Source organism: Adiantum capillus-veneris, chromosome 7 (genome assembly GCF_014529385.1).
Source record: "Adiantum capillus-veneris isolate H3 chromosome 7, ASM1452938v2, whole genome shotgun sequence".
NCBI lineage: Eukaryota > Viridiplantae > Streptophyta > Polypodiopsida > Polypodiales > Pteridaceae > Adiantum > Adiantum capillus-veneris.
In genome coordinates, this window is record NC_140937.1 from 161693819 (window position 1) to 161721493 (window position 27675).

The 27675-nt window shown below is 39.8% G+C and overlaps 1 protein-coding gene across 1 annotated transcript in view; it reads left to right on the top strand.

Moving 5' to 3' along the window:
- PUX1 (plant UBX domain-containing protein 1) overlaps positions 1 to 15839 on the top strand; it is a 50124-nt gene extending 34285 nt beyond the window's left edge. The window contains exons 6-7 of the mRNA XM_086516798.1: positions 12664 to 12768; positions 15388 to 15839. Of these exons, the coding sequence (XP_086372924.1) occupies positions 12664 to 12768; positions 15388 to 15602 (320 nt within the window). The 3' untranslated portion in view covers positions 15603 to 15839. The remainder of the gene's footprint in view (positions 1 to 12663; positions 12769 to 15387) is intronic.
- The last annotated feature ends 11836 nt before the right edge of the window (positions 15840 to 27675 follow it).

Here is a 27675-nt window from a genome sequence, read left to right on the forward strand (position 1 = left end):
AGTATCCCCGCCCGAGAAGCTGGATGTCAATGATCTTCCCCACCTCGGCTAGTAGGTGGGCCTGCAGAAAGTCGCGTACCTCTCCTTGACTGGGACAACTGCCAATAATCTTGCAGATGAGAGGGCGACCAGTGTGCAGCGGGCAGGCAAGGTAGCGAACAGGGGGCGAGCAGTGGCCAGCGGGAGGGCAGGGAGTAGGGGGGAGCGGGCAGTGCACTGTGAGCAAGGGGCAGTGGGCGGCAGACGGATAGCGGGCAGTGGGCAGAGGGGAGCTGTGCGAGGGGGTCTTGGGAGCTTGGCGATGGCGAGGGGGTAGCGGGCAGCAGCAGCGAGCTCCAACGTCAACTTCAGGTACTTCTTTTGCAAAAGCATGACCTGCAGCAAGAGTTGCAAGAACTAACGAAAGCAAGTAGAGAGTATGTAGTGAAGGAGGGTTCATATTTTTTGAACTCCAATGGCTAATATTCAAGGGAAGGAAATATATTTTTTGACTAAGATGGAGAAAGGCAGTGGGATTGAGTTCATGGATGAGATAATGCTAGAGGAGAAGATGGCTCAGTTCAAGGATCAACAATTAGAATTGTTAGGATGAGAATAGGGATGGAAGATGGAATTGAAGTGATGGTGATGGATATACGGCTGCAGAATGCTCTAGAGCAGCAACAAACTGCTCTGCAGTATCAACACAAACTTTTGGGAAATCGAATGATATGTAAAATTGGAGGAGACATCAAGTTTTGACATTTTGATTCTAAGTGCACTAAGGATCCGATTAACACTAGTTCTGTAATTGGACACTCAAATGTCCTAGGACACTAAAGTGTCTTGCTTTTTCATCAACTTTTGACATTTATTTCCATAAGCTAACAATCAACTTTTTGGCTCTTGCCCATTGTGTGCATAGGTTATGAGGTGAAAAAAGTACACCATTTTTTTCCACGTCAAAATATGTACTATAGCAAAAGATATATGATAAGTTTTACAATGAAAATTCATGCAAATTTTGAGCTGTTTTTGGTAAAAAAACATAAAAATTCTATAACTTTCTAAAGAAATCATGTTTTTCAAACTTATAACCCATATTGAAAGCAAATGCCATCTTGAATGGAAAATATCACATTTGAAAGCCTATATTTATCAATCACTATAAGTAGTAAATGAGAATTTGATTTTTGCAAAATACTGTTTACAAGGTAATTTTCAGCCTTTCAAAGCTCTTTACAAACAATTCATGCTATCTTTTTGCAAATTCATGTTTTAAGCTAAATCTAGGGGTTAAAATCAAGATAAAACATATTTTTTGGAAACTTTAGAAAGCATAAATCCTCTAAATAATTTTGGATTTTGAAATTTTATGAGAGACGCTTTATAGTTGATTTACTCTTTTCATTTAGAAAACCAATTAAATGAGTATTCAAATGCCCCAAATGCCTTGTTATCAAGGAATTAGCTATACTTTACTAGTTTTGTGAAAAATTTCAAGTATTACATGGAGTTTTCTTGCTACTATCTTCTACATAAAATATCAAGATCTTCTAGTGTGTGTAGTGTTACAACAAAGGAAAAAGTAACTCATTTAGTTTCTTGAACGCTCTTCAATTATAATCTCCATGGGAATTTAGCATTATACATGTATATATAACATAGTCAAGACTTTAATGCACAGATATAATGTATTTTACTTTGTATATGATCCAATTTATAAAACATGCCTGTTTGACCCACATAGCGAGGCATAATTAAATATTAATGTAAACTTTTTTTCTTTGATTAAAAGTCTACATAATTACATAGCATCTGTAATAGACTTGGACACTCCAAGTCAAGAATCAATCATGACAGCACCAAATAACCACTTCAAAACAATTCACAGATCACAATAGATTTGCACTGGCTCGGCGGAGTTCCGTGCCTAGAGATATTGGCCCCAAAGACTGGCGCCCCTTTCGGTATTTCTTTATGTATTAATCAATGTCAAAGTACAAGAGAGTGGTTAGGGTTTCACTCTCAGACTCTGTGTCCAGATGCTCTGTAGAGTGAACTGTCTCTGCTTATTTAAAGTTTACAAGGGATGCCAAAAACAGAGCCCCAAAAGCTTCAGAATCCAAAAGCAAAAATTCTCTCTCTCTCTCTCTCTCTCTCTCTCTCTCTCTCTCTCTCTCTCTCTCTCTCTCAAGAGAGTAAAATAAAGCAAATCACACAAGCTTGAAAAGCGCTGCAAAATCCGGGTGCTTCCCCGTCATCATGCAGCGCATTATCCGGAAATCTGTCCTGTTGTCTAGGGTTAGGGTTAGGGTTTAGGACAGGCTTTAGGGTTAGGGTTAGAGTTTTTGGCAAATTTTAGGGTTTGCAGGTTTTAGGGTTAGGGTTTGCAAAATTAGGGTTTTCAGCAGTAGTCCCGCATGCTCTTGGGCAGCCACGTCATCACTTTGTGACATACCCCCCTCTTGAAAGCATTGTAATCGCCCTCGATTATGCGTGCAAAACAGACAGAGGCCATAAACCGTCTTAGCAGACACTGACTGTTAGTACCTACGTACGAGGAACACACATCTAGCACATGTACCAATCGACAGTCACATCACACGACATCACAAGACATCACTAGACATCACAGGACATCACGTGACATTCAACATTCATTCGGATCTTAGACCATGATTTATTGGCAATGTAGCTAGCAATCGCATCTAGATCCAATTGGGACCTCATCGATGTCCGATTGACTAATCCTATTGCAACCATGTCTATTCGAGATTAATCAGACCAAAATGCTGCAATCATTTCGTCTATCAGTTCTTGCACTTAAAAGAAGTCAAGAACAAATCAGTATCATATTCAGGAATTCCATTTCATAAGGTCATACAGCAAAATACTGTCAGCTTTTAGTATCCCTGAAGCTCAAAGAGACATCAGTGACTCTAGTATCTAAATCAAGGCATCCGTTGACAAAGGAGCGGAGTGACTCCCCTCTTGTGCATCCCACTGCACCAGATCTCCGGCCAAGCTGAATTCGGTGTTCCATTTGGAGTAGACTATGCTAAACCAAAAGCATCGAGGTGAAGTTTCACAATCTGAGGAGTATCTGCTAGGTTCTCCTCCTCCATCCACTTCGCATCCAATGCAGGATAGTTCTTGAACTTAACCAAGAACCGCCTTCAGACTTTACCTTTATTCTTTGTATCCTTATGTGCCAAAATCTGTTCAGGAACAAGGATCTCCTCGTTTCCTTCCACTTCGGGTTGGTCATCAGGCTCCCCATCATCAGACACATCACCTTTAAAAGGTTTCAAGAGACTCACATGAAATGCATTGTGAATCCTCCAAGTATCAGGCAGTTTCAGTTGGAAGGAGACATCATTTATCTTTTCAGTGATCTGGAAAGGTCCGTAGTATCGCATACTAAGCTTTGCAAAAAGCCTCTCCTTTCCCTTTTTCTTTCTCAGGCGTGCCTTCTCAAAACATAAGAGCACCCAGTCATCCTCCTTCAATTTCAAGTCATCCTTCTTCAATTTCAAGTTGCGACAATGGCGATCCGCTGCCTTTTTCTTGCGTTCTTGAGACTTCTGCAAAGTCTCGCGAACCTTGGCAAAAGCCGTATTTAAGTCTCGCGTATATTCATCCGCTTCAAAAATCTTATCTTTCGTGCTTAGGAAGGGTGGAACCTTCGCAGCACCTTCAACAATCTCAAATGGCGCCTTCTCCGTCGAAGAGTGTATCGTGTTATTGTAGGCAAATTCCACCAAAGGTAGGTACTTTTCCCATGTCTTCTGATCCGAGATATAAGACTTCAATAAATCTAGAACAACTGAATTTGCAATCTCAGATTGCCCATCAGTCTGCGGGTGGAACGATGACGAGAACTGTAACCTCGTGCCAATGTTCTCCCAAATTACCTTGCAAAACAAACTCGTAATCTCGGGTCTCTGTCAGAGACAATTATCTCAGGCATGCCATGTAATCTGAACATCTGGGCCACAAACAGTCTCGCTAAGTGATCCGGCTTGACTGTTTTCTTCACTGGAATGAAATGAACCTGTTTGCTAAATCTGTCAATAATAGTCCAGATACCATCGTGACCACTCTGCGTTCTCGGGAGATCAAAAATGAAATCCATTGCAATACTTTCCCAGGGGCGGGTGGGTATGGGTAAAGGCTGTAACAATCTCTGTGCCTTATGCCTGTCAAACTTGACAAACAGTCTCGCTAAGTGATCCGGCTTGACGGTTTTCTTCAGTGGAATGAAATGAGCCTGTTTGCTAAATCTGTCAATAATAGTCCAGATACCATCGTGACCACTCTGCGTTCTCGGGAGATCAAAAATGAAATCCATTGCAATACTTTCCCAGGGGCGGGTGGGTATGGGTAAAGGCTGTAACAATCCTTGTGCCTTATGCCTATCAAACTTGACCTTCTGGCATACTAAGCAACTGCGCACAAACTCTTCCACATCCTTTTTGAGTCTCGGCGAAAAGAAGTATCTCTCTACCCCTTTCATGGTGGTAGCAATGTAGCGGTGACCCGCAAAAGGTGGACAGTGGCTTTCAGTCATAACCTTTTCCCTCAATGGCTGTGTAACGCACAACATGGTTTTTCTCATCAAGTAGCCTTCCCGAATGGAGTATCCTGCTACTACTGTCTCCCCATCCCGTATCCGTGTGAAAATATGTGCAAAGTCTGTATCTGTGGCATACTGGTCGACCATCTCCTCGAAGCTTCTATGATGTATTGCGGAAATAGCTAGAACCAACGGCTTCCGAGACAAAGCATCTGCCACCACATTCTTCTGTCCCTGCACATGGACAATCTGGAAGTGAAACTGTGACAAGATGTTCGCCCACCGCATCTGCTTTTCCGATAGTTGCTTCTGTGACAAGAAGTAGCGCAAACTGTGATGGTCTGTAAAGACAGTAAAATCCGCTCCGAGTGGGTAATGCCACCACTGAGTAAGAGCATGGATAACCGCCAAAAGCTCTTTCTCATAAATTTGTACTATCATCTCCGGCCTTGAGAACAATCGGCTCTCGTAAGCCTTCTTGCATTAAGACCGCACCCAGACTACGACCACAAGCATCACAATATACATCAAATGACTTCTGCAAGTCCGGCAAAGTCAAAACAGGTCCCGTAGTCAATTTCTCTTTCAATGTCTGAAAGGCAGTCACCTCTGTGGGTCCCCACGAGAAAGGGACTCCTTTCTTTGTTAAGATATGCAAAGGGGAAGCAACCTTTGCAAACTTTCGAATGAACCGCCTGTAGTACGGACATAGTCCCAAGAAGCTTCTAACTTCATGGACATTCTTCAAGTTTGGCCAATCTCGTATAGTCTCTATCTTGGCCGGATCCATTTGCACTCCTGCTGCTGAGACAATGTGTCCCAAAAAGTGTATCTCTGGTAGGAAAAATTCACTTTTCTTTGCAGTAATTACTAACTTGTGATCTCGTAATGCCTGAAAGACCTGAAGCAGATGATCTCTCTGTTCTGCCTCATTCTTGGAGAAAACAATGATGTCGTCAAAGAAAGTGCCAACAAATAGCCTGTACTCTCGAAAAATCTTGTCCATCATCTGGTTAAATGTCGTAGGAGCATTGGTTAAGCCAAAAGGATCACCAAAAACTCAAATAACCCAAAAGTCGTCCGAAAAGCTGTCTTGTAGACGTCTACCGGTGCGATCCTGATCTAATGATATCCACTCTTCAGATCAATCCTGCTAAAGCACGAGGATCCGTGTAACCTATCGAGTATATCATCGATCCTGGATCGGAAATCTGTTCTTGATGGTGATTTTGTTGAGAGCTCTATAATCGATGCACATTCTCCAAGATCCGTCTTTCTTCAAAACCAAAAACATTGGAGAGCAATAGGTGAAGTACTAGGCAAGACAAGACCCTTTTCCAAGAGGTCTTTCAACTGGTTCATAATCTGTTCATTCTGTGCTCGGCTCACATGGTAAGGTGGCTGGTTCGGTGGTGTGCTTCCAGGTATTAGATCAATGGTATGATCTTCAGGACGAGCAGGTGGTAACTCGCCTGGTAGGCCCTCTGAGAAGCAATCGGCGTGAGAGTGGAGAAAATCTTGGCGTTCTTTTTCAAGTTTAGACATATTTGTCATATCTTTATCGCTCAATTCTTTCATAAAGATCGAGTAAACAAACAGACTGGATTTCATTAATTTAGAAATGGCCGAAGCCGATACAATAGGGACAGACTCGCCCTTCAGTTTAATATCAAGTACAATGGTTATGCCTTTCTCTGTAGTCAATGTCGCTTTCCTCGCCCGATACTCGACCACGGTGTTGTTCTTGTGGTACCAGGGAATCCCTAAGAGAACATCACAACCCTCCAAAGGCATTATGAAGAAATCCTCATGCCCCAAATACCCTGACAATGCAACCGAAGTTTGCCAATGACAGGTGTAATGGCTATGTCCCTGCCGGGTGCCGCTAGAACTGCCTCTGCAAGTGGTCCCATCCGATCGGGAGTGATCTCGAGCCGCGCCGCCAATTCCGGTGAAATGAAGTTGGCCTTGGCTCCTCCATCAAAGAAGATCAGGGCCTCTTGATCTTTCACTTTGCCCCAAGCTCGTCAAAGGTCTGTACTCTCGTCCATGGTGTTGAGATCGGTACCCACAGAATCTGGAACCAGTCCTATTTTCATTTGCCTTTTCGTCCACGTTCCTCAACTGCTCTCGAACTCTCAGGCCTGTCGTCGTCCTTATCATTCTGTTCCTTTTGTGCCTTTTTAGGGCACTTCGCGGAGATATGTCCATGTTCCCCGCATCCAAAGCACTTCCCCTCCTTGATGAAGCAAGCTCGCTCCTGAGGAGTAAGCTTGGGTCATCCATCCTTCTTCTCTGGGTTGCTCGTTCTCTTTCTACTTTCATTCCTAGAAGTCTGTTCGGCTCGTTGTGTCATGGCCTCATTGGTGGGGTAGGTCAGACTGCTAGAGTGAATGGCAAAGCCCCGCTTCACATGACTCATCAACTCCTGAATAGAAGTTGACTTCTGTTCCAAGGAGTGATCTCGGATCTCTGTAGGTAGACCCAAGGTGAACCGCTCAATCTGTTCTCTGAACGAGATCTTCTTGAATGAAGAGGCGGGTAGAAAGGAGCTCCAAAATCTCTCACAGTAAGCATTTATTGTATCTCTCTTGGTCATCCGAAGATGGTTCCAAGCAGCTCGTATATCGCGTTCATACTCTTGCGTCAACCAAGAAGAAATACAAAGCTTCTTAAATTTCAGCCATTTAACTGGCGCAGTCTTGTTTATAAGAAGCGTGGACCACCAAGTTCGAGCATTCCCCTTAAAGTAAGAGGCAGCTCTCCGAATCTTGGAGTGCTCTGAGTAGCGTCCTCCCGCGAAAGCGATGTCAAACTGCTGTATAAAAGACAAAGCCTTCGAAGCATCTGAGTATCCTGAAAAAGTGTCAAATTTGATCGACTGTCCACCTTCCTTAAACTCTCGGACTTTCTTGCTTTTATCTTCCAGAAAGTCATACTGGTTGGCTTTATAAAAATTCTTCTTGTTCGCATAAAAATTTCCGTCATCGGAGTCTGAACTGTCTATAGACGAGTCCTCTGTAGAACTGTCAGTCACTGGGCGAGATTTAGGCTTCTTTGCCTTTTTCTTGCCCTTTCCGAAGCATTGTTTCTTGCTTCGCTTTGTGCCTTTTCTGTCTTCTTCGCTCGAATCTGAAGAGCTAGAAGAACTGTCAGAGAAGAAGAAGAAGAACTGGGTACTCCTTCAAAGTGAACACGCTTCTTCTATTTCTTTGCTTTGTCAAATGTCGACTGACGACCCAAATAACCCGGGAAGTCAGTACCTTTCTTCTGCTTTTTGCCGTGCTTTTTGGCTTTCTTTTGCACGTCAAAAAGCTGAGTAATCCGTGCATCAACCATCTCTTCTAATTCCTTCTCTGAATATTGTTCAGAAGGTTTCTTGAGAGCGGGTTTCGGGGGTGGTGTAGTGGTTTTCTGCCACTGCGCATGCACTTCCTGAAAAGAAGTCTCGCTCATATATTTTGCCAATTTCGGATCCTTCGCGAAACTGGGCATCATCTTTGTTGCATCTCCGATCAATTGACGACGCTTCATCTCTCGGTGCTCCGCCTGAGTAGGCCGAGGCAGGCCATACTCTCTGCCGGAATCTTCGTTGTGATCCCTGCCCGCATCTCCGGATGCAGAGGGAGTCGACTGATCCTTGCGTGAAGCCACAGGTGCAGCGGAAAAAAAATTGGGGATCGGATTTCCCGTAGAAGAGAAATCGGCCGTGCTCTGATACCACTGTAACAGACTTGGACACTCGAAGTCAAGAATCAATCACAACAGCACCAAATAACCACTTCAAAACAATTCACAGATCACAATAGATTTGCACTGGCCCGACGGAGTTCCGTGCCTAGAGATATTGGCCCCAAAGACTGGGTCCCTTTCGGTATTTCGTTATGTATTAATCGATGTCAAAGTACAAGAGAGCGGCTAGGGTGTCACTCTCAAACTCTGCTCCGCAGAGTGAACCCTCTCCGCTTATTTAAAGTTTACAAGGGATGCCAAAAACAGAGCCCCAAAAGCTTCAGAATCCAAAAGCAAAAAATTTCTCTCTCTCTCTCTCTCTCTCTCTCTCTCTCTCTCTCTCTCTCTCTCTCTCTCTCTCTCTCTCCCCTTGGCAATTTGCGTGGAGACAAAGCAACCAAAATCCGTCGCTCACAAGCTGGAAAAGCGCCGCAAAATCCGGGTGTTGCCACGTCATCATGCCAACGCATTATCCGGAAATCTGACCTGCTGCCTAGGGTTAGAGTTAGGGTTTAGGGTGAGGGTTAGGGTTAGGGTTTTTGGCAGATTTTAGGGTTTGCAGGTTTTAGGGTTAGGGTTTTCAGCAGCAGTCCCGCATGCTCTCGAGCAAACACGTCATCACTTTGTGACAGCATCCTAGGCCTTTGGATTTTTTTTGACGCGTATGGTGCCTATTCTTTGCAAAATTTGTGCAACTATAATTATGATTCAATTTGGTTATCCTTGTAGGCTCAAATATATAAGGAGATAATTTTGAAGAGCTCTATTACTATTGTAGAAATGCTTCTTTAAGGGAATTGTATGAAATCTTTCTTTAAGCACATGGGATTTTAAGAAAAAAGGACGCTAAAGTGTCCTTTCTGGTACCAAACTAGTGTTAAGGGATCGCTAGTCTTGGGTCTTATTTTTAGAGAAAACCATCCAGTGGGTGTGCCATGTGGTATCTAGAGAGAGTAATTATTATCAAACCATTATGTAAACCTTAGTCTTGCCTTCATAGAAAGTTAGTTGAAAGGCTAGTATTGATTTGTGAGACGAATCAGGTTTCAAGCTGAAATATCAAATAAACCTGTCGTACTGTTTTGTAGTTGTACTCTTTGCACAGAAAGTAAAGGATGTATCTTCTCCCACGCTCTCTTATTATTTGTGCGAATATTTTGCGTTTGTAATGTCCATGTGTGATTCATGTGTGATTAACCATGGAGTGGGAGAGCAAGTAGTAGCTAATGTTTCTGAGTATCTATGTATCTAGTCTTTGAGCCATGATACAATTGGGCAGCATTTTGGGTTTGTGTGGACTTGGAGTGGGAGCTTGCTCTAGTGTACTGATGATGTTATTAACTTTTTTGCATGATCGATTCATGGGTCAATGTTTTTGAAAGCTGGAGACAATTTGGGGAAATGAAGACATTGGAATTCATTTTTAGGCATCTCAAAGAGGTTATCATTGAGGTTGGCCCAATAAATATTGTACATGTATGCGTGGACAAGGCAACCAATTGTGTTGGTGTTGGCGAGATGGTTGAAAGGGAGTTAAAACACATTTCTTTAACCAGATGTGCTTGCCATTGCTTGGATCTTCTGTTCGGGGACATTTGCAAGATTGGTTGGGTTGCAATAGTGCTTGAGGATGCAATAGAGATTGTCACATTTGTGACAAGAAAGTCTAATGTGTTGGCATTGTTTCGGCAGCAAGGACTTAGTGAAGTTGTCGGCCACAGGATTTGCGTAATACTTTATTGTGTTGGCCAATCTTGTGGATGAGAGATACATGCAAGGTGTGCGCAAGCTTATGATTGATGACAAATTTGTGAAGATAAAGACATTCAAGACTGCAAAGGCTATCGAGTAGAACATTGTGTTTAATGCATCCTTTGGCAAGAGGCCAAGGTGATTTTGAAAATTTGTGCTCCCTTTTTGAAAATTCTCCGTTTGGCCGATAGGGAAGGAGCCACCAAGGGGCTTATTTACGAGCTTACGGATTGCATGGTAGAGCAAATTGAAAACATGCAAGGCATTGATGCTACAAGGATGAGAGATTAGGGATCTATGCATTCAAACATGGAATATGATGCACACACCGTTACATGCTGCTGGAAACATGTTGCATCCTATATGGCGAGGAAAAGGGCAAGATAGTGATAGAGAGGTGCATGAAGGATGGATGACATTCTTGGACAGGTATGCCAAGGGTGATTTGACCTTGCAAGGCACCCTCATTGATGAATTTGACATTTTTAAGGCTGAAAGCAAGTCATTTGCTCATCCAATTGCAAAAGATCAAAACATGATGCAAGAAGGAGTGAAATGGTGGGAAACTGGGACTTTCACACCCGCTTTGCAACTCTTGCTCTAAGGGTGTTTCTCAAGGGACATGTGTCTCTCCATGTGAGAGAAATTGGAGCACCTTCTCTTTCATTAATACCAAGAGAAGAAATAGGCTACTCCCATCTTATACAAAGAAGCTTGTGTATGTACTTCACACGAACTTGAGGCTCATATCCAAAATCAAAGAGCGCGGCAATGAGAGAATGGAGGTCACATTGGAAATGCTTAATAAGGAAAAAGATGAGGACCGCTTGATTGCCTTGCATGAGGTTGAGGACGCCATTGCAGAGAGTACAGATGATGCGATAGAGCCTATTCCCAATGCTGGTGCTAGTCATATTTGGACATCATGTTCAGTTGGTGGTGATGAGGATGAGGATGAGGATGATGATGTTGATGATGGTGGTGATGACGACGCCGCTTGAGGATATGAGCTATGGTGAGAGTTAGAGCTCACGACACCTGCTTCTAGCCTCCGCCCTCCTCCAAGCTCTACACTCTACTTTACTTTACTTTTCACCCTCGGTCCTCTACTTGTGTTGTTGACCTCCAACATCTACTTATGTTTTTTTGCCTCCCAACTCTAGGCTCTACAATCTAGAATCTAGATTCTAGCCTCTATTCTCTACTTATGTTTTGGATTCAAGAGCCTACACTCCTGCAGGTTTTTGGCTTGCTTCTACAGTCCTTTTTGCTTGGAGCCTACTTCATTACTTTGATGCTCCATCTCTCCACGTTTTGTTCTTTGTCTACATGCCTTTGGCCAACCACATTTGTCTAGTTATGAATCATGACGGTCATTGACTGATTGGTTTACCAAGCAACGAGCCAGTCTCTAAATCCTAATTTCTAAAGTTTCTAACTAGGATTTTAAGCATCATATGTAGTAGGCTATCTGCAGTGTGGAATTTCCAGGGAGTCTGATCCGTAGTTATTATTTCGTACCTCTGTACCCGTGTACATCCGACGTGTGGCTGAGGTGTGAAAAAACATTGATCAGTGGTAAGCATGCCATATCACCAATTCTTAACCTTTATTTCTAATCATCTTATTCAGTACATTTTTTTTGTATTGGGCTTCAATATGTTGGATTTTACCCTGCACCTTTGGTGCTATCATAGAAAGAAACTACACAAGCATTTGTTTGAATCATGCACGCCCCCCATATGCAAGGTAGAATGTAGTCTGCCTAATTATGCACATACTAAAAGCCCTTACGACTTCATTGGAGATGCTGAGTATTTAGCCATGGTCCAGACATCATAGCTTCTGTGCCAAAAACCTATGCCTGCTTTAAATTTCTTAGTTGAAGATCTGGCCTTGTTATATGTCTCTGTTGCAGTTTCACATGTTTATTTAATCTCGTTTTGTTGTAGAAATTTGAAGGTCTTAAGCTTAACGTAAAACAGAAATCTTCCTATTAAGGAATTGTTTTGCTCGATGAGGCATCTCGACTCCATTTAAATATATGTGCTTGAAGATCTGGACTTGTTGTCTGTTTCTGTTGCACTTTCACATGTTTATTTAATCGGGAAATTTGAAGGTCTTAAGCTTAGCGTAAAACAGGAATCTTCCTTTCTAGGAATTGTTTTGCTTGATGAGGCATCTTGACTCCATTTAAATGTATGTGTTTGCCATCTACTTATGAATCTTTTTGTGTTAATGGGTATCTCTACTCTATTTAAGCTTGTGTGTTGTTCTTGCTTCAAAATACACACCAGAGTTGTGACATGGCTGAGATAGGATGTATGCAAAAGTCAGCGTCTACTGAAATCTGCATCCTTGAGGTGCAAGTGCCTGCATAATCAACAAACAAACATCCCTCACATCTCCCCCCCCCCCCCCCACCCACCCCCCGCCTTCCCCGTCATGTTCTCTCTCCCCCCTCAATGATTTTGGTAGCGCCTGGTTATTAATATACAGGCTTTGCGATATTGTGCGAACTCTCGCATATGTGCTATGTATGCTATCAATTTACAGTTTTCTCATTCAATTGTGTCAATGGTGACAGTCTAGAATCTGACCGATTGATTTGTTGTTTACAGACACAACTCCTCCAAAACAGACTTTGCAAGATATGAAGAAAGACTTCTACAGCCTTGGACTCGTTCCTGGGGCTCTAGTTTATTTTAGTTACAACTTATCAAAAGGTATATTCTAGATGACAAACACTTTTTGTATGCTGAAAATTAAGGAGTAACTTGCCCCTCCCCCCCTCGAGAAAGCTAGATTAGTTTATTTGTTGTAGTATGATAGGCACCTCTTTTCCTTGCTCTCTCCATGACAATAGTTAAGCCTGATCTGTGCAAGACAGCAGATAACCAGATAACCAAATGAAATTACCTGAATTTCCTGCATATAAAATTGTGCTCAAAAGACTACAAGCAATTCATGTTTTACATTTTTGGGTCTATTAAATTAACTAAAGTCCCCTCCAGAACTCTTAACATGTTGGTTTCGAGCAGTGCAATATTAGGTGCAAACTGACAGGTAGATTTCTGAACCTTTCCACAATAGTCCAGATAGCATCATGCCCACCCTCAGTCTCCGGGACTTTGACTATAAAATTCATAGCAATACTCTCCCATGGTCATTTTGGATTAGTTTAAGGCTGGAGGAGTCCAGTCGCCTTGTGCCCGTCATATGTCACTTTTTGACATACCATACAAGTAGGCACAAAATCGTCCACGTCCTTCTGAGCTGGGAGTTGAGACCAATAGGAGTAAGTCTCAACTGCCTTGAGGGTTGCATCTATCCCTCTATGTGCATGAAGGATTCTGACAGAAAATAGGGCACGTGGTAGTGATCCTGGACCACCTAGATCTTGGAAAGTGAGATATCTTGTGCAGCGTTTGATGTAGGTAAGTTATGTGGCTGAGTTACCGTTCTGCATATATAGCGAAGATTGTGCAGGATGTAGAACCCTACTTGTTTTGAGAATGCTGGAGCAGGCCATCTATGAAGAGATGGTTGCCCTTGATGCAAATGAAACATGGGATTTGGTGCCATTGCCACAAGGCAAAAGGCTATGTGTAGACTTATGGCCTTGATGTGAGGAGACATTCAGCCTGGTGGCTAAGATGACTACCATTTAACTTTTGTGTAGTAGCTGCGTCAAAAGGGTTTGATTTTGCATTAGATGGATGTGAAGAATGCATTCTTGCATGGTGACTTGCAAGAAGAGGTGTATATGGAGTTGCCACAGATTTCCAAATATGTATGCGAGCTCAAAAAGGCACTTTATGGGCCAAACAAGGGAGGATCCGGACATACCGTATATCCATACGTATGGATCTATTCTTATAGATTTTTTAAGGAATTTTTGTTTGCCCTATAGTGTTTTGGTCATTTTGGTCTAGGAGGTTTAGGCACCTTAGATTATCACAAATAAGCCTGCAAATAGTTTAATTAGAGTATATTGAGTATACAGAGAATTGTCTGCAGCGTCACCACCAAAAGTTCTCGCACTTTATCTGCATGGTAATTGAATCGAGTCTCTTTTGTCATCTATTGTTTAGTAATTGAATAGAGTCTCTTCTGTCATCCATTGTGTATGGAGTTTGTTTTTGTTGTATGTAACATCTGAGGGGAAATTGAAGCTTTGTACCTGTTGTTCAATTCTGATATTTGAGCTTTGGATATCTCAAGTGGTATACGGTATAGTACCATCATATGAAAGCCTGAAATTCATAGTTTATGGCATCTACACTGCCTTTCTTTGTAGGTATTCCATTATGGATTTCACCAGGGTGGGATCAATGGTATATGGAGGAGGAATACCGCTGACTTTTGGGAAACTGATCCTCCATAGAAACTAAGTCTTCCATCAACAAGAAGGCAACTAAGTCTTCCATCAACAAGAAGGGATCCAATTCTTCTGCAAATTGACAACAGCAACAGATGATGCATCCTATTGCAAGGATATCTGCCACCCTAACCAAGCGATTTAGGCATGAATTGGACTTTTTAAGAGGAACAGGTATGTCTACAGGTGGATATGGAGCCTGTATGCTTGGTATGTGGGGGGGTTGTTTGGGAAACTGATCCTCCATAGAAACTAAGTCTTCCATCAACAAGAAGGGATCCAATTCTTCTGCAGATTTAAAACAGCAACAGATGATGCATACTGTTGCAAGGATATCTGCCACCCTACCCAAGCTATTTAGGCACGAATCCGACTTTTTAAGAGGAGCGGGTATGTCTACAGGTGGATATAGAGCTAGTATGCTTGGTATGTGGGGAGGTTGTTTGGCATGGAGCCTGGCATGTAGGGATTCCCTTATGGATTCCACAAGGGTGGGATCAATGGTATACAGAGGAGGAATGCCGCCGACTTTTGGCAAGACGTTTGGTGGATTTCATTAGAGACTGTGACTGGATGCCTGACAAACACTTCTTTCCTTTAGTCCACTGAGCACACTCATGAGTAGCATCCGCAAGTAGGATTGTTGGCACAATAGAAGCCGTTCAATTTTTAAAATCCTACTCAGGTAAATTTGAACTTGTTGATATGGATGGTGAGCATATAATGCTACTAACATGAACACCTGAAGAGTATTGTGTGGAGGGATTTGACTTTTATTTTCGTAAACTGTGAAAGTTTAGTCGTGAATTTAAAATTGAAGAACATTTGTGCTTGTCCATTCGTCCTGATTTTTTAGTTAACAGTTTCAGTTCATTTATTACAGTTCAGCAAATTTTTCAATAAGGTAAAGAGGGTTCCTGAATCCATATTCCAACCGAGGTTTATGTGAGTGTTTGATGCACAGGGTTTTCAGAGGAAGAGCAGTCAAGGATTCTTTCAACACCGTACCTTCAAAGTGATGTGATGGCTTTGAAAGACCTGCATTTGTCAATTGCTCCCGTTACTCGAACTGAAAGCCCAGGAAACACACCCGCAGCTTTTAATCAACAGAGAATGGAACAACAATCAAATAAAAGACCAGGAAAACTTGGCCTAAAACCCAAGTGGATGAAGTTGTAGTCAACGATTTCTTCAAAAAGGTCTTGAAAACATTGCACAGCAGGTCACAGTGCCTATATTATACACGCATTCTTTAGAAGTAAAGCCCAAGGTTGCATCAGGTTAAGGTTATGCATCTTCATACATAAGCAATCACATCCACGAGATGATGTATAGCATCGATTGCTGTGTTTTCTGTACTTATGCTGTGCTCAATGAAAATAATGACACCCATGGGATGGCAGATTTAACACTGCTTGCCAAGTTTTTAAGCCCTGTATCGATGGTTGGCTCGAACAAAGCTTGCTCTACACATATTCGGCTTCAATAGGGGACCCAAATCCTGTAGGCTTTAATGATTATGAGAGATTGACGAGCCTTAAATGGTAGTGGACCTATGGGTAGAGAGGGGTTGCATCCTACCCAACTCTAAATATGCCGCCTCCACATCTCTTCCGTCGGTTGCAAGGGAGACCGAGCGCTCTTGGGCTATTTCAAAAGGCTTTTGCAATGCACGAGGGAACCAAAATGCCCCACTTTCATCTTTCTCTCTCCCCCTCTCTACTTCTCATCTCCTTTCTCATGCACATGCGTAGCACTCCTATCTCCGAGGTTAGGTGTGTAATTTCTCTCTTTTCTCCCTTGCTCTCTCCCTCTACGTGCTTGTGTGCCTCATCAAATAGCATGTCAAGCACAAAAGTCAAGGCATGATGCTTAGTTGTTAAACTATTATCCACCTATCTATCACACCTAGCTACCTACTTGTCACATCAATCTCCTTGGATTTAGCCCGTGATTCTCACTTATCTCACCTTATCCATCTAGCCTTTTAATAAGCACCTTCTTGATTTTCTCTTTTTGTTGTGGCTCCTAGAGCATTGACAAGTATTTTAACCATATCATCAGAAATGTGATTGATGCGAGTATTCGACTAACTTATGATTTACCTTGTAACTAAGCCAAAATTTACATTTGATTTCACAACCAGACCTCCCTGTTGTTATCCCTATCTAGATTCTCAGTTAATTCAATAAAGAAACTATTAGTAGTGTAATTAAAGTTATTAGGTCTCCCCAATCTCGAAAAAATAAAGTCTTTCAAAACATATTATGTGCATAAGTCATAAGTGAATGAAGAGTTTAGGAAATGAAAAGATAGATAAAGGTGGAAAGTTAAAAGATAGGAAGGTGGAATGTCAAAAGACCTTTTGCATCCATATAAAGAGGTGTTTCTCTTCTCCTTTATTTTTTTACTAGCGTTTTCTTCTCTTTAAAGTGTCTGCTCTCTCTCTCTCTCTCTCTCTCTCTCTCTCTCTCTCTCTTTATATATATATATATATATATATATATATATATATATTATATATATATATATATATATATATATATATATATGTTGTATCTGTCCTTCTCGGCTAATATTGTTGCAAACTTATGTGCTTTATTATTACATGTTGCTATGTGTTATAGACTAGCGCATCATTGTTGTTGTTACTGAGAGAATCTATGAATTAGGAATATCTTTTAATTTTTTTGAAGCCTTTAGGAATAGCATTAGTGTAATTAAGTCATAGATAATAATATCTTAACACTAGTTCGGTACCAAAACAGGACATGTAAATGTCATTTTTTTACAAATTTAGATTAAATACTACTTGCATCAGATGGTGTATTTAAGAAAATCCTTTTGATATGTTTAAATATGTTAGCTAGAGGGTCTTTGAAACTTATAACTTTGCATTTTAGAAGCTATCATGATCAAGAAACATACTCATCAAGTGGATCCTTATAAGATCGATTGATGCTTTGAAGAAATTAACTTTATAAGCTCAAGAAAAAATAAAGCGACCTTGTAGAAAATTGTACTACAATTGTGCTATAGATAGTTGCAAGTTTCATGAGCAAAAAAATTTACTTGAGAGTATATAAAATAATGGCCATTTTAAGCATATCGTTGCATGCATAGAAAAAATATATTTTTGATAAGTTTTTGAGTTTTAGAAAGTGATACATTGCTTACTCTCTCCAATGAAGACTCAAGGTGACAAGTAGAAGTGCTTTGGTAAGAAACAATATTTGGATCATTTCAAATATTCAAAATTGTGCATGCAAAAATTTTGATGTTTTAATTCTTAAAACATAAGTATTTAAAACCCGAAATAACTTCAAATTTCTCACACTTATCAACTAAATGTATCAAAGTGTATGGTATGAATTCAAATGGGATATCTAAAACCTTAGTTTCAATGTTATTGTGGAGGACTTAGGATTTTCAAGAGATTTTGCACATTCAAAATTTCAAGATAGGGTGTAAGCGACAAAATTTAACTTAGGGAGTTGAAAAAATACGTAGTTTCTTGGTTTTAACAATAAAATCATTAGATGTCAAATTGCACTAGAATAGTCCCAATACCATGAGAGGATCTTTGAAAGGCCAAAATTATTCTCTTAGTCAGCACGTACTCAAGTATGAAATTATGTTTATAAGTTGCAATTAAATTTGAAACTATTCATTGAAGGTCATTCCATTGTTTTGTAACAGTAGGTACTAGCACTTGGCTTTAAAAAACATAAAAAAGCTCACCTCCACAAAAAGATATAAGAATTTTATGATTTTTTTGGCCAAAACAGCTTGAAATTTTACAAAAAATTATGACTTAGAAATTACCACAATTCTCTCCATAGGTCTGTAATTTGATATGGAGAAAAGTCCAATGTTTTCTTTCCCTCATAACCAACTTATGGTAGAAGCAAGGTGTTAAAACTTTTTTCTAGCTTGACAAATAAATCGCCAAAACTTCGTAGGAAAACATGACACTTTAGTGTCTAATTACAGAACTCTTTTCAAGGCAATATCTATGCACCAAAAAATTGTGTCACCTCAGGTTGACGTTATTTGAAGTTAATGTCTTTATTTTGCTCCATTTAACCAACTTCGGTATTGCAAAAACTATAGGCAATTCAAGTCTTCAATATGTCCTTGCAATCTGTTGGACCGACCTTAGGCACCCCAAGATCAAGGTTCAACTCAATTTTGGTGTCCATTGATCCACTATGTGGACCCACATTTTGGGGATGGGCTACTTCGCAACAAGATAGTTGAATTAGACGGTCATGTAGTGCTTGTCAATTTGAGCCACAAATGAAAGATGCCTATTAAGCATGGACGATCTCTCTTGACTTTCTAATCGCATTGATTATTCGTTTTCACATTCAATCTTGCCTAATTAATGCCTATTAAGCATGGGCGACCTCTCTCGACTTTCTAATTGCATTGATTATCCATTGTCACATTCAATCTTGCCTAATTAATCATCTTCTTAACCTTCAAAACTAATGAGCAACTTGGGAAATCCATCTTCTGTTGTATTTCAAATTTGGAAGATCTCTTTTTCGTAGCACTTGAGGACGGAAAAAAAAACCCTCTGTTCACTTCTAGTGGGCTTTGGCTTACTACATATGTATTTATTCTCTTACAATTCAAACTAGAAGCATATACAATATGTTAAAAGCTTCCAAAGGCTCATCTTTGCTAGTGATTCCAAGTCTTGGTATTTGGATTAATGCCATTCAACTTACCAAACAATTATTGAATGCTTCACATGGCTATTAAAGAACCCATGACACGACACAATGTTATGTATGCACAATCACTCATCCAAGGAGCACATCATTAATGTATTGGGAACAAGACAATGCCACAATTGTATTGTTAAGGCCTTTCCATTAAGAAAAGATATGCAAAATCCTTTTTCCAAAAACACTACATAAGATTAAAGACCATTGGAAATTTTCCAAAACCACAACAAAGACTTGGAGATATATTTATGCAAGTGCCTACTCTTGGAAAGTACAAAGCCAAGAAGGGTTATATTCTGCAACCACCAATTCAAGGGCTATGAATCCAAACCTCCTCATCTTGGGCCATCACACTAAGATATATATTTGACCATTGGTTGTATCTTTCCACTCTACTCCTAGACTAGATACCACCCAATACATGATCTTGGTCAATGGCAAGCTAGACTTGCAGAATGCCCATGGGCATATGCTTCAATAAGCCATCATGTGTTGGAGGGTTTGGGGCAAGAGGGTGTTAATGATACTCGTATCTAGGCTTGTAGCATTTTCAAAACCCTATTAGCATGGTTAACATTGACGGAGGGAATGTTGGGAAAAATGCTACACATGGTCATCCTATTTGTCTTATTTTATATTCCTTAGGCCTTATGGATTTTCACCTTCTAATTTCTTCATGATAAAGACATGTAAAATGCTGAAAAGTATGATCAAAGGTAGACCCACACATTTACAGATCGTTGATGAGCCTACTTTCCACCTATCTATCACATCTACCTACCTCACACAAATCTCTTTAGATCTAGCCCATGATTCTATGTCATCTCACCTCACACAAGTGGCCTCTATGTAATCATCTTCTCGTAGTCGCTTTTGATTTTGATTACTCTACTCTAGCTTTTCTCTTTTCATTATGTCTCCTAGAGCATCAATTAGTAAATTTAGCCATATCATTAGCAATGTCATTAATATGAGGATTCAACTAAGTGATGATTCACCTTAGTTAGGTTAGCCTAGCTAATCCAAAACTTACAATCTAAAGGATCACATTGGCATTCTAAAATAAAAGAAGGTGAGAAGTCACATAAGCCTACATAAGAGGATAAGATAAACTCTCAAATGAAAGGACTCGTTTACAAACTAATAAACCAAAGAATATTTCAATGCTTCACATGCAAAACTTGACTGTAGGCCTATCTCCCTTCTTCATTAAGGTGTGTTTTAGAAAGTCAATAACATAAACACACTATTATGACCTTCCAAAGTGCCACTTTTGTGAGGCATCAAATTGTCACCAGTTGTTCTAGCCCTTTGGATTCCAAGTTGAGATGGTTTGTGTAATTTGACCACCTATTTATTTTAATTACTCCCACACTACAAGTGGACCAAGGCGTTAATAGTAAAATCTATTGTCTTTTAATAGTGCTCTTGCTAGTCAACATTGGTCTTTTCAAACTTAGATTTGTGATCATAGCAAAAGAAAAGGGGCTTATCAATGTTATAATCATGAACTTAGGTAGGTAGTGTGGTTAGAGATTATATGGTTGTCCTATTTGAAAATGAATAGTATCAATGCTTTAGGGTTTGATAATGTGATTGTGGACTGGATAAATGTAACCAAGTTGGATATCTAAAAGGGCCTCGTCCCCTAACTATGTTACTTTTTTGGTTTTCTAATATATCCCCCCCAGCATCTATGTTACAATATATTTTTTCATCGCTCCATACATTAGGCAATGACTTTGTGTCCCTTTGTTTGGCATCACACACTCAAAAAGACATGCCACACTATAAATCAGAGCACTCTTGGACATGTGCAAACACACAACATACATATGATGACCAACACATACACATAGGCAGTGCCCACAAAATATCAAATTTTCCTTTTTTTCAGGAGGCTATACGTCTAATTCTAACAAATTCTCTTGACATCTTGATGCAGGAATTAAACATGCTTATGTTGTGAACAAAACATGTGGATCCCAATGCTGTCAACCATTGACCTGTATTTCTTTGGCATTTTGAGCATGTACCTTATCAATCATAATATAGAGCCAAATGTTGAGGCTAATGGACCTTACTGCAACTTGACGTCAACTTGTGAGGTGTGTTTTTTTTTTTTTGCGAGGGTGGGGGGGAGGGGCTTTTCTTTTTAAACGTATATCTATTTAAACAAGATTTTTATAAAAACTCTCATCACAGGTGTGGTGAATAACTCATAAAGCCTGTTCCAGAACACCAATTGTACACATATACATTGTTAGAATACGAGTTAATGCAGAAATACAATTTTTCAGGAACATTCGGTCCTACAAGAACTCAATAACCGGGTGAAGTAATTTTTGAAATGTGACGTACCACTCTTTGGAATTAGGCATTTGCTACCTTTTGGTGAGGTTCTTAATAGATTTTGGACCAAAATTTTTCCCAAAATCCATTATTCTGCCTAATCTTTCCACATTTTGGCCCCTAACAAACTTTTTGGGATTATACACGAATTGTACTTCCTCATCTATGAGATGATAAACTTTCAAGTCATTTGGTGAGAGGTGATGGATTGCGATCTGTTGACACCCAGCTTGCTAACAACAAAATTTACCACCCTCTTGCGATGACTCTCTATGCTGATGTTCCAAAGTCCCAAATGGTTTGAAGTCCTTTACCCCCTCAAATGGATATGCTAAGATTTAATTTGCAATTTTGCATCTTTTGAGTAGCATGTTTTTTTAACCCAAATTCGCTTAAAATTAAATATTCTTCAGGTTTTTCAGGTTTGCAATGCTTAAGCTATGGGCTAAGTGTGGTACAAATTTCAATGTCATATGTGGGTGCCTATGGATCACATTCCATGTGCATTAAGCAATAAAAAATTGACCACACAAGATTCTTGCCCTACCCCTAGAAAGTAGTTTCCCAAGGTTTCAAAGAATTTGGATTTGATTTGCACTTCTAAATTAGAGTTCCAAAGTCTACTTTGACGGTTTGCAATTTTGAAGACTTTTCTTGGCTTGGTTTGTACTGCAAATGGGATCCAAATTGAAAATGGCGCTAGGAGTACACTGACAATGCTCTAAAATATCTCCATATATTGTGATAGACTAGGGATCACAATCCATGTACCTTCCTAAATGGTAAATGAAGTTTGAGACACTTGTTCCCTATGATTTTGTGAGTACCAGGGTATGATATTTTAGCAAAACAAATTCCCAAAATACCCTTAAAATTTTTTAATTGGTGTTTAGTCTCTAAAATCATAGTACGATGTCTCTTGACCCAAAAATTTGGACTTTCTCAGTCTAACACACTGAATGGATGCACAATGCAAATATGGGATCACAAAGAAAAAAATTTGGAATGATTAAATTCACTATAAAACACCACCACAAAAAAATCATGTTTCTATGGTCTTGAAGAGTTTTAGACCATTTGAATGCTCAAATGAGGTCCAAATTCCATGAGATTTTGGGGATGTGAACTATGACACATTCTAGGAGGTATATCAACCTTTGATGACATTGTGGAAAACGATGGATTGTGATCTATCGCCACCCACAATTGCAACCCAAACTTTCTAGTTTTTCTCCCATACCTTATGAGGCCATGTTCAAGATTTTTATGCAATAACTTCATGACGGTACTCTGCTTTACACTTTAGTCTTGGTTTCATAGTTATGATTTTTGTCCCAAGGTATGGTCAATTGAACTTTTTATTGGCACTTTGGAGCAAGCAAGAGATGGATTTTGATCTATCTTCCCTACTCCTAGATGTACAAAAATGAAAGATCTTAACTAAACAAAAACCTATAAAATCACATAAGAGAAATGGAGCCATAACAATAAATTAGAAGCACGAGCGAAATTCGAGATTCCTCAACCCAAAATCATAAAAAACACGCTAAAAAATCCGAATAAGAGAACCCCTTCTCTTAGGTTCACTCAAGCATCAAAACCTAGTTTTGATGCACTATCATAGATGTTAATGGAAATGGTATACCTAATCTAAAGGGTCTCAAAGATAAGAATAGGACACCTACCAACTTAGGCTCAATACCCACCAACAAAGCCAATTTGCTGTAATGGACAATGTAGCTAACATACCGAAGTCAAACACAAGTAGTCAACTTAGCAGGGGGCACATACACTATATTGGCTTGTTAGGCACAATGGCATATCCACTCTAACAATGAGTTAACAAACAAGAACAAAAAATCAAGACCAATAGGTAGTGTAAGAAACCTTTGTAGTTCCTTCTTCTTTGAACTTTTCTTTGTATCTTTTTGTTGTTAGATTCCTTGGATTTAGCTTTATAGTCACAAATCAACATCTTATGGAATGGGTGATTTAGTCACTACCAAAGAAGATTTTCTTTTTTGGGGGGGGTACAAGCAATATAAGCCGCCTTGTAGTTCCTTCTTCTTTGAATTTTTCTTTGCCTCTTTTGTTGTTGGATTCCTTAAGTTGGCTTCATTTTCACCAATCGGCGTCTTAGAGAGATCTCATTTAATGAAATATTCTCCTTCAAGATGACCGTTCCTTCCATAAAATGTGCATTGACAAGGTTCTTTGCAATATTTGGTGGGTGTGGAAGCCTTGTGGTTGTAGATTCCTTCAAGAAATTTTCTTTTCCCTCATTGTTCCCTTTGTTTTGAGCAACGAGAGCACCCCAAGAGCATTATTTTTCTTGTTCTTTCTTTTATTATAGAAATGTTATTTAAGAGAGATATGGTCATAGGATAAAAAGGGAACCTCGAGAGTGACGGTGTCACAAAATTCTTGAATGATGAAGGAAGTTTATTAAGGAGCTTATGAATATTATTGGTCACTTGAGAACCACACACCGATTGTTGATTGATCTGTAAGACTCCTCCAATATTCTCAATGACATGGTCTGTGAAATGGTTATCTCATCAAATTCCTTCTCAAGCTTTGTAAGCTTTGTGGTGAAGATTGATCCATAAACGCATAGAGATCATCTGAAAGCATCCAAGCATAGTGGAAAGAGAGAGATGAATTGAGAGAAATAGATGGAGACATACCACAAACCATGAGTCTAATAGCTCTAGCATCCATGAAGTCTCTAAAGAGGGCAATCATAGTATGCATACTCTTGATCATTGGCCACACTCTTGCATGGCTCAAGAGAAACCGTATCAGGATAGACCGATTCCAATAAGTAGGTGGTGTTTATTTTTTAGCATCATAGAGATTTTGGAGATTGAGAGAATTGATTAATTAAACTCAACAAAACAGTTGTAGTGGGATAAGCACCACCAAGAGTTTTAAATAGAAAAACCCAATGCACTTGTTACAACATAGAATATAATAGTCGGGAAAATTGTTGTAGGAGCCGTATGGAGAGGCATTGTAGATTTTTCCATTGTATCTACCATGGAATTAGGACAAACAAAAGGACCAAACAATATAGGATCTATGGTCGAAAGAGTAAAGGTGTCTCCTTTGACAAAATAGGAGCCCCCTTTGTGGTGCCAAATATAGTATCCGTGACACAAGAGCCATACATACCCAACAATTGTTAACTTGATGGAAGTCAAGTACCCTCATATGTATGAGTGGTAGGGGGTATCCTTGTATGTGCCAATGGAAGACGTTTCCCTTTTTTTTCTGCTATTTTTCACACGATGGTATAGCAAGAATAGAGAGAGAAAATCTACAAGCAAAGAGACCAAGGAGAGAGGCTGTGACAAAAAGTGTTTCGGTTGAAAATCCGAGTAGATCAATGTGGGATCCATCAAAGATTGATTCAATGAGATCTATTTCTCTTAGATTCAAAACACTCCTTAAATGCTTGGCTTGCCAAGTCAAAGTTGGAGAAGCATTGTAAATGGGAGCACACCCGTTGCACGATGAAGCAAGGATGGGAGTGGCTATAATTGTAGGTGACACTTATTAGTCCATGGTAGGGACCAAATACTAATCGTGCCAAAAGGTGCCATAGCTTTTTTTGCATGGTAGAAAAATGCTGATGTAGGTATCTACTAGGGGATCGCTTTTGCAAACCTGAGGATGAATCCAAAGCTGGTTCTACAAAAACACAAGGAAAATTTGAAAAACACTAAAGAAGTACCAAAATGAGGACTACATTCTTCTCTAGAAAATGGTTTCTTTTTTAGAAGAGGGGCGTATCTGATGGCTCTTTGATAAAATTAGCATTAGGAATTTAGTTTTTGGGAAAAAATTGTCTCCAAATGGTTGAAAATATGCAACTACACAATAGTTGCAAAAAGTGGTGACACATGGATTAAAAAACACAAAGACTTGATGCATTTATGGTGACAAAACTCTACAAAATGCAATTGAAAAAAAGAGAGCTACAAGTAGATATGAGAAATAATCCCTAGAAGCTGAGGGATGATGAAAAATGCAACAAATTGAAACCAACTAGCCCAATGAAGTCTCTTCTAAAAGCTTATGTAAATAAACATTGTGTCTTTGCACTTACAGTGTTAGCAAGGAAGGCATGTTCAAGCTCTTCATGGCACCTTCTTTGAACGCTCAGATTTTGAAATTCCAATCTACAACTTTCCTCATTTTCACAATATCACTAATTGCTTATGCACACAACAGATCTTCCTCTAGTGGTCATAATATTTTACCCTATCCTTCTCAGCCTCTTCCATTGGCAACCTTTCCTACACCGGAATCCTTATGCTTGGCACCAAGAACTCCATCATTATCACAACTTTTGTACCATAAACAATTCAAAAAGGTGTGTAGCTAGTACTGACTTTGTAAGTCATGCAAAAAGCCCACAATGCTTAATGTAACTTTTGTCTCCAATATATTCTATGTTGCTCTACTTTCTTCTTCAAAATATTCAGTAAAATTTTATTTGTGGACTCAACCTGACCATTTTCTTGAGGGTAGTACACTATGGGTTTCTTGTGCACTATATCATATGGGTTTTGACTAGCTCAGACACCACTTCGTTCAAGAAGTTTGTACCCTGATCACTGAAAAGCTCAATTAGATGTCAAAACATGGTAATGATGTTTCATACAAGAACTTAGCAGCTCTGGCAACTTCCTTTATTTTAAGCGCCTTTGCTCCACCCATGCCATGCAATAATCTGTGGCCACCAACACCAGACATTGGACAACTATTCCCTATTCACCATGCTTTTGGCTTGAAAGGACCAACAAAATGCAAACCCCATTTCTCAAATGGGTAAAGTGATAACACTTGTTGATACTGCATTCTATCTTTCCAGGTGTTCTTTGGCAAAGGTCACATCCTTGCATGCAAATTAGCATCTCAAAATACTATCACCCACTAAAGTCCTACATTACAACACTTTCCATGATGTTGTTTCTCGGGAAAAGTGTCGGACACCTATCCCCTCCTAGAATTTTGGGAGCATTGCTTCTTGCTCATGATGAGGCACACATCAATGAAGGATTCCATTGGCAAATTGTGTTACAATTGTCCTATGATAATTTCAAAGTGTTGACTTTGTGAAGCCATCCGTTTCCTTTGATCTCTGTTGAAATGCTCTAGAAAGAGTCATGTCTGCAAGAATACCATCATATCTTCATGCCAATCATTCATGGGCATTGAGACCACAAAAAAGGCTATATCCAAAAAATAATCATCGACTCCAATTTCCTATACCCCTTCAAGGAAATCTCTAGCTCAAGCCTAGACAAGCAATCTAAAATTGCATGTTGTTTTTTCTAAGTTAATGCACTATTGTAAACTCAAATTCTGTCAAAATAATAATCCATCTTGAAAACTTCTTGTATAAAGTCTGCTTAGCCACCAAGTACATCAATTTTGAATGGTCTACTTGGATAAGAAAGTTTCTCACAAAAGTAGTGCCGAAACTATTTACTAAGTAAATCATATCTGGTGCTTCCCTCTCGATAACTGAATAGCTACGCTTAGTAGGGCTAAGCCTTTTTCTTGTATAATACACAAGCTTGTACCACTTCTTGATCTTGGCTTGCATTGGATCAACTCCGATTGCCACATCTGAAGCATCCACAAATACATGGAATGACAAATCCCATTGAGGAGGTTAAAGTATCGGCATTGTAAATAAAATAACTTTAGATATCTGAATGCTCTATCTTACTCATCACCCACTGCAACTTCTTGTGCTTCGATCACCAATTTAATGGGATTGCAATATCCTGTCGCACTTATGATCTCATGCAACTTCGTGTGCTTTGATTGCTAATTTAACAAGGTTGCAATACCATCTAGAAAGTAGAAGTGCTTTGTCGTGCCGTTTGACTTGACCCAAAAATTATTGGAGTTGGGGTTGCAGGGATGGACATACAGCTTATAGAAGATGAAAAGGCTCAAGTAACACAACAAAGAGTGTATTCCTTAGTGCACAATAGAAACCCTAGAATGATGGGCGTATATACAATGCACAAGGGAAAAAAACTCTTAGTGAGAGAAAAAATTCCCCGACAGTCCTAAGTGTGTTCATACACATCACTACCACATATATGGTAACAGATCCCCCCTTGGAGTGATGCTGTGAATGA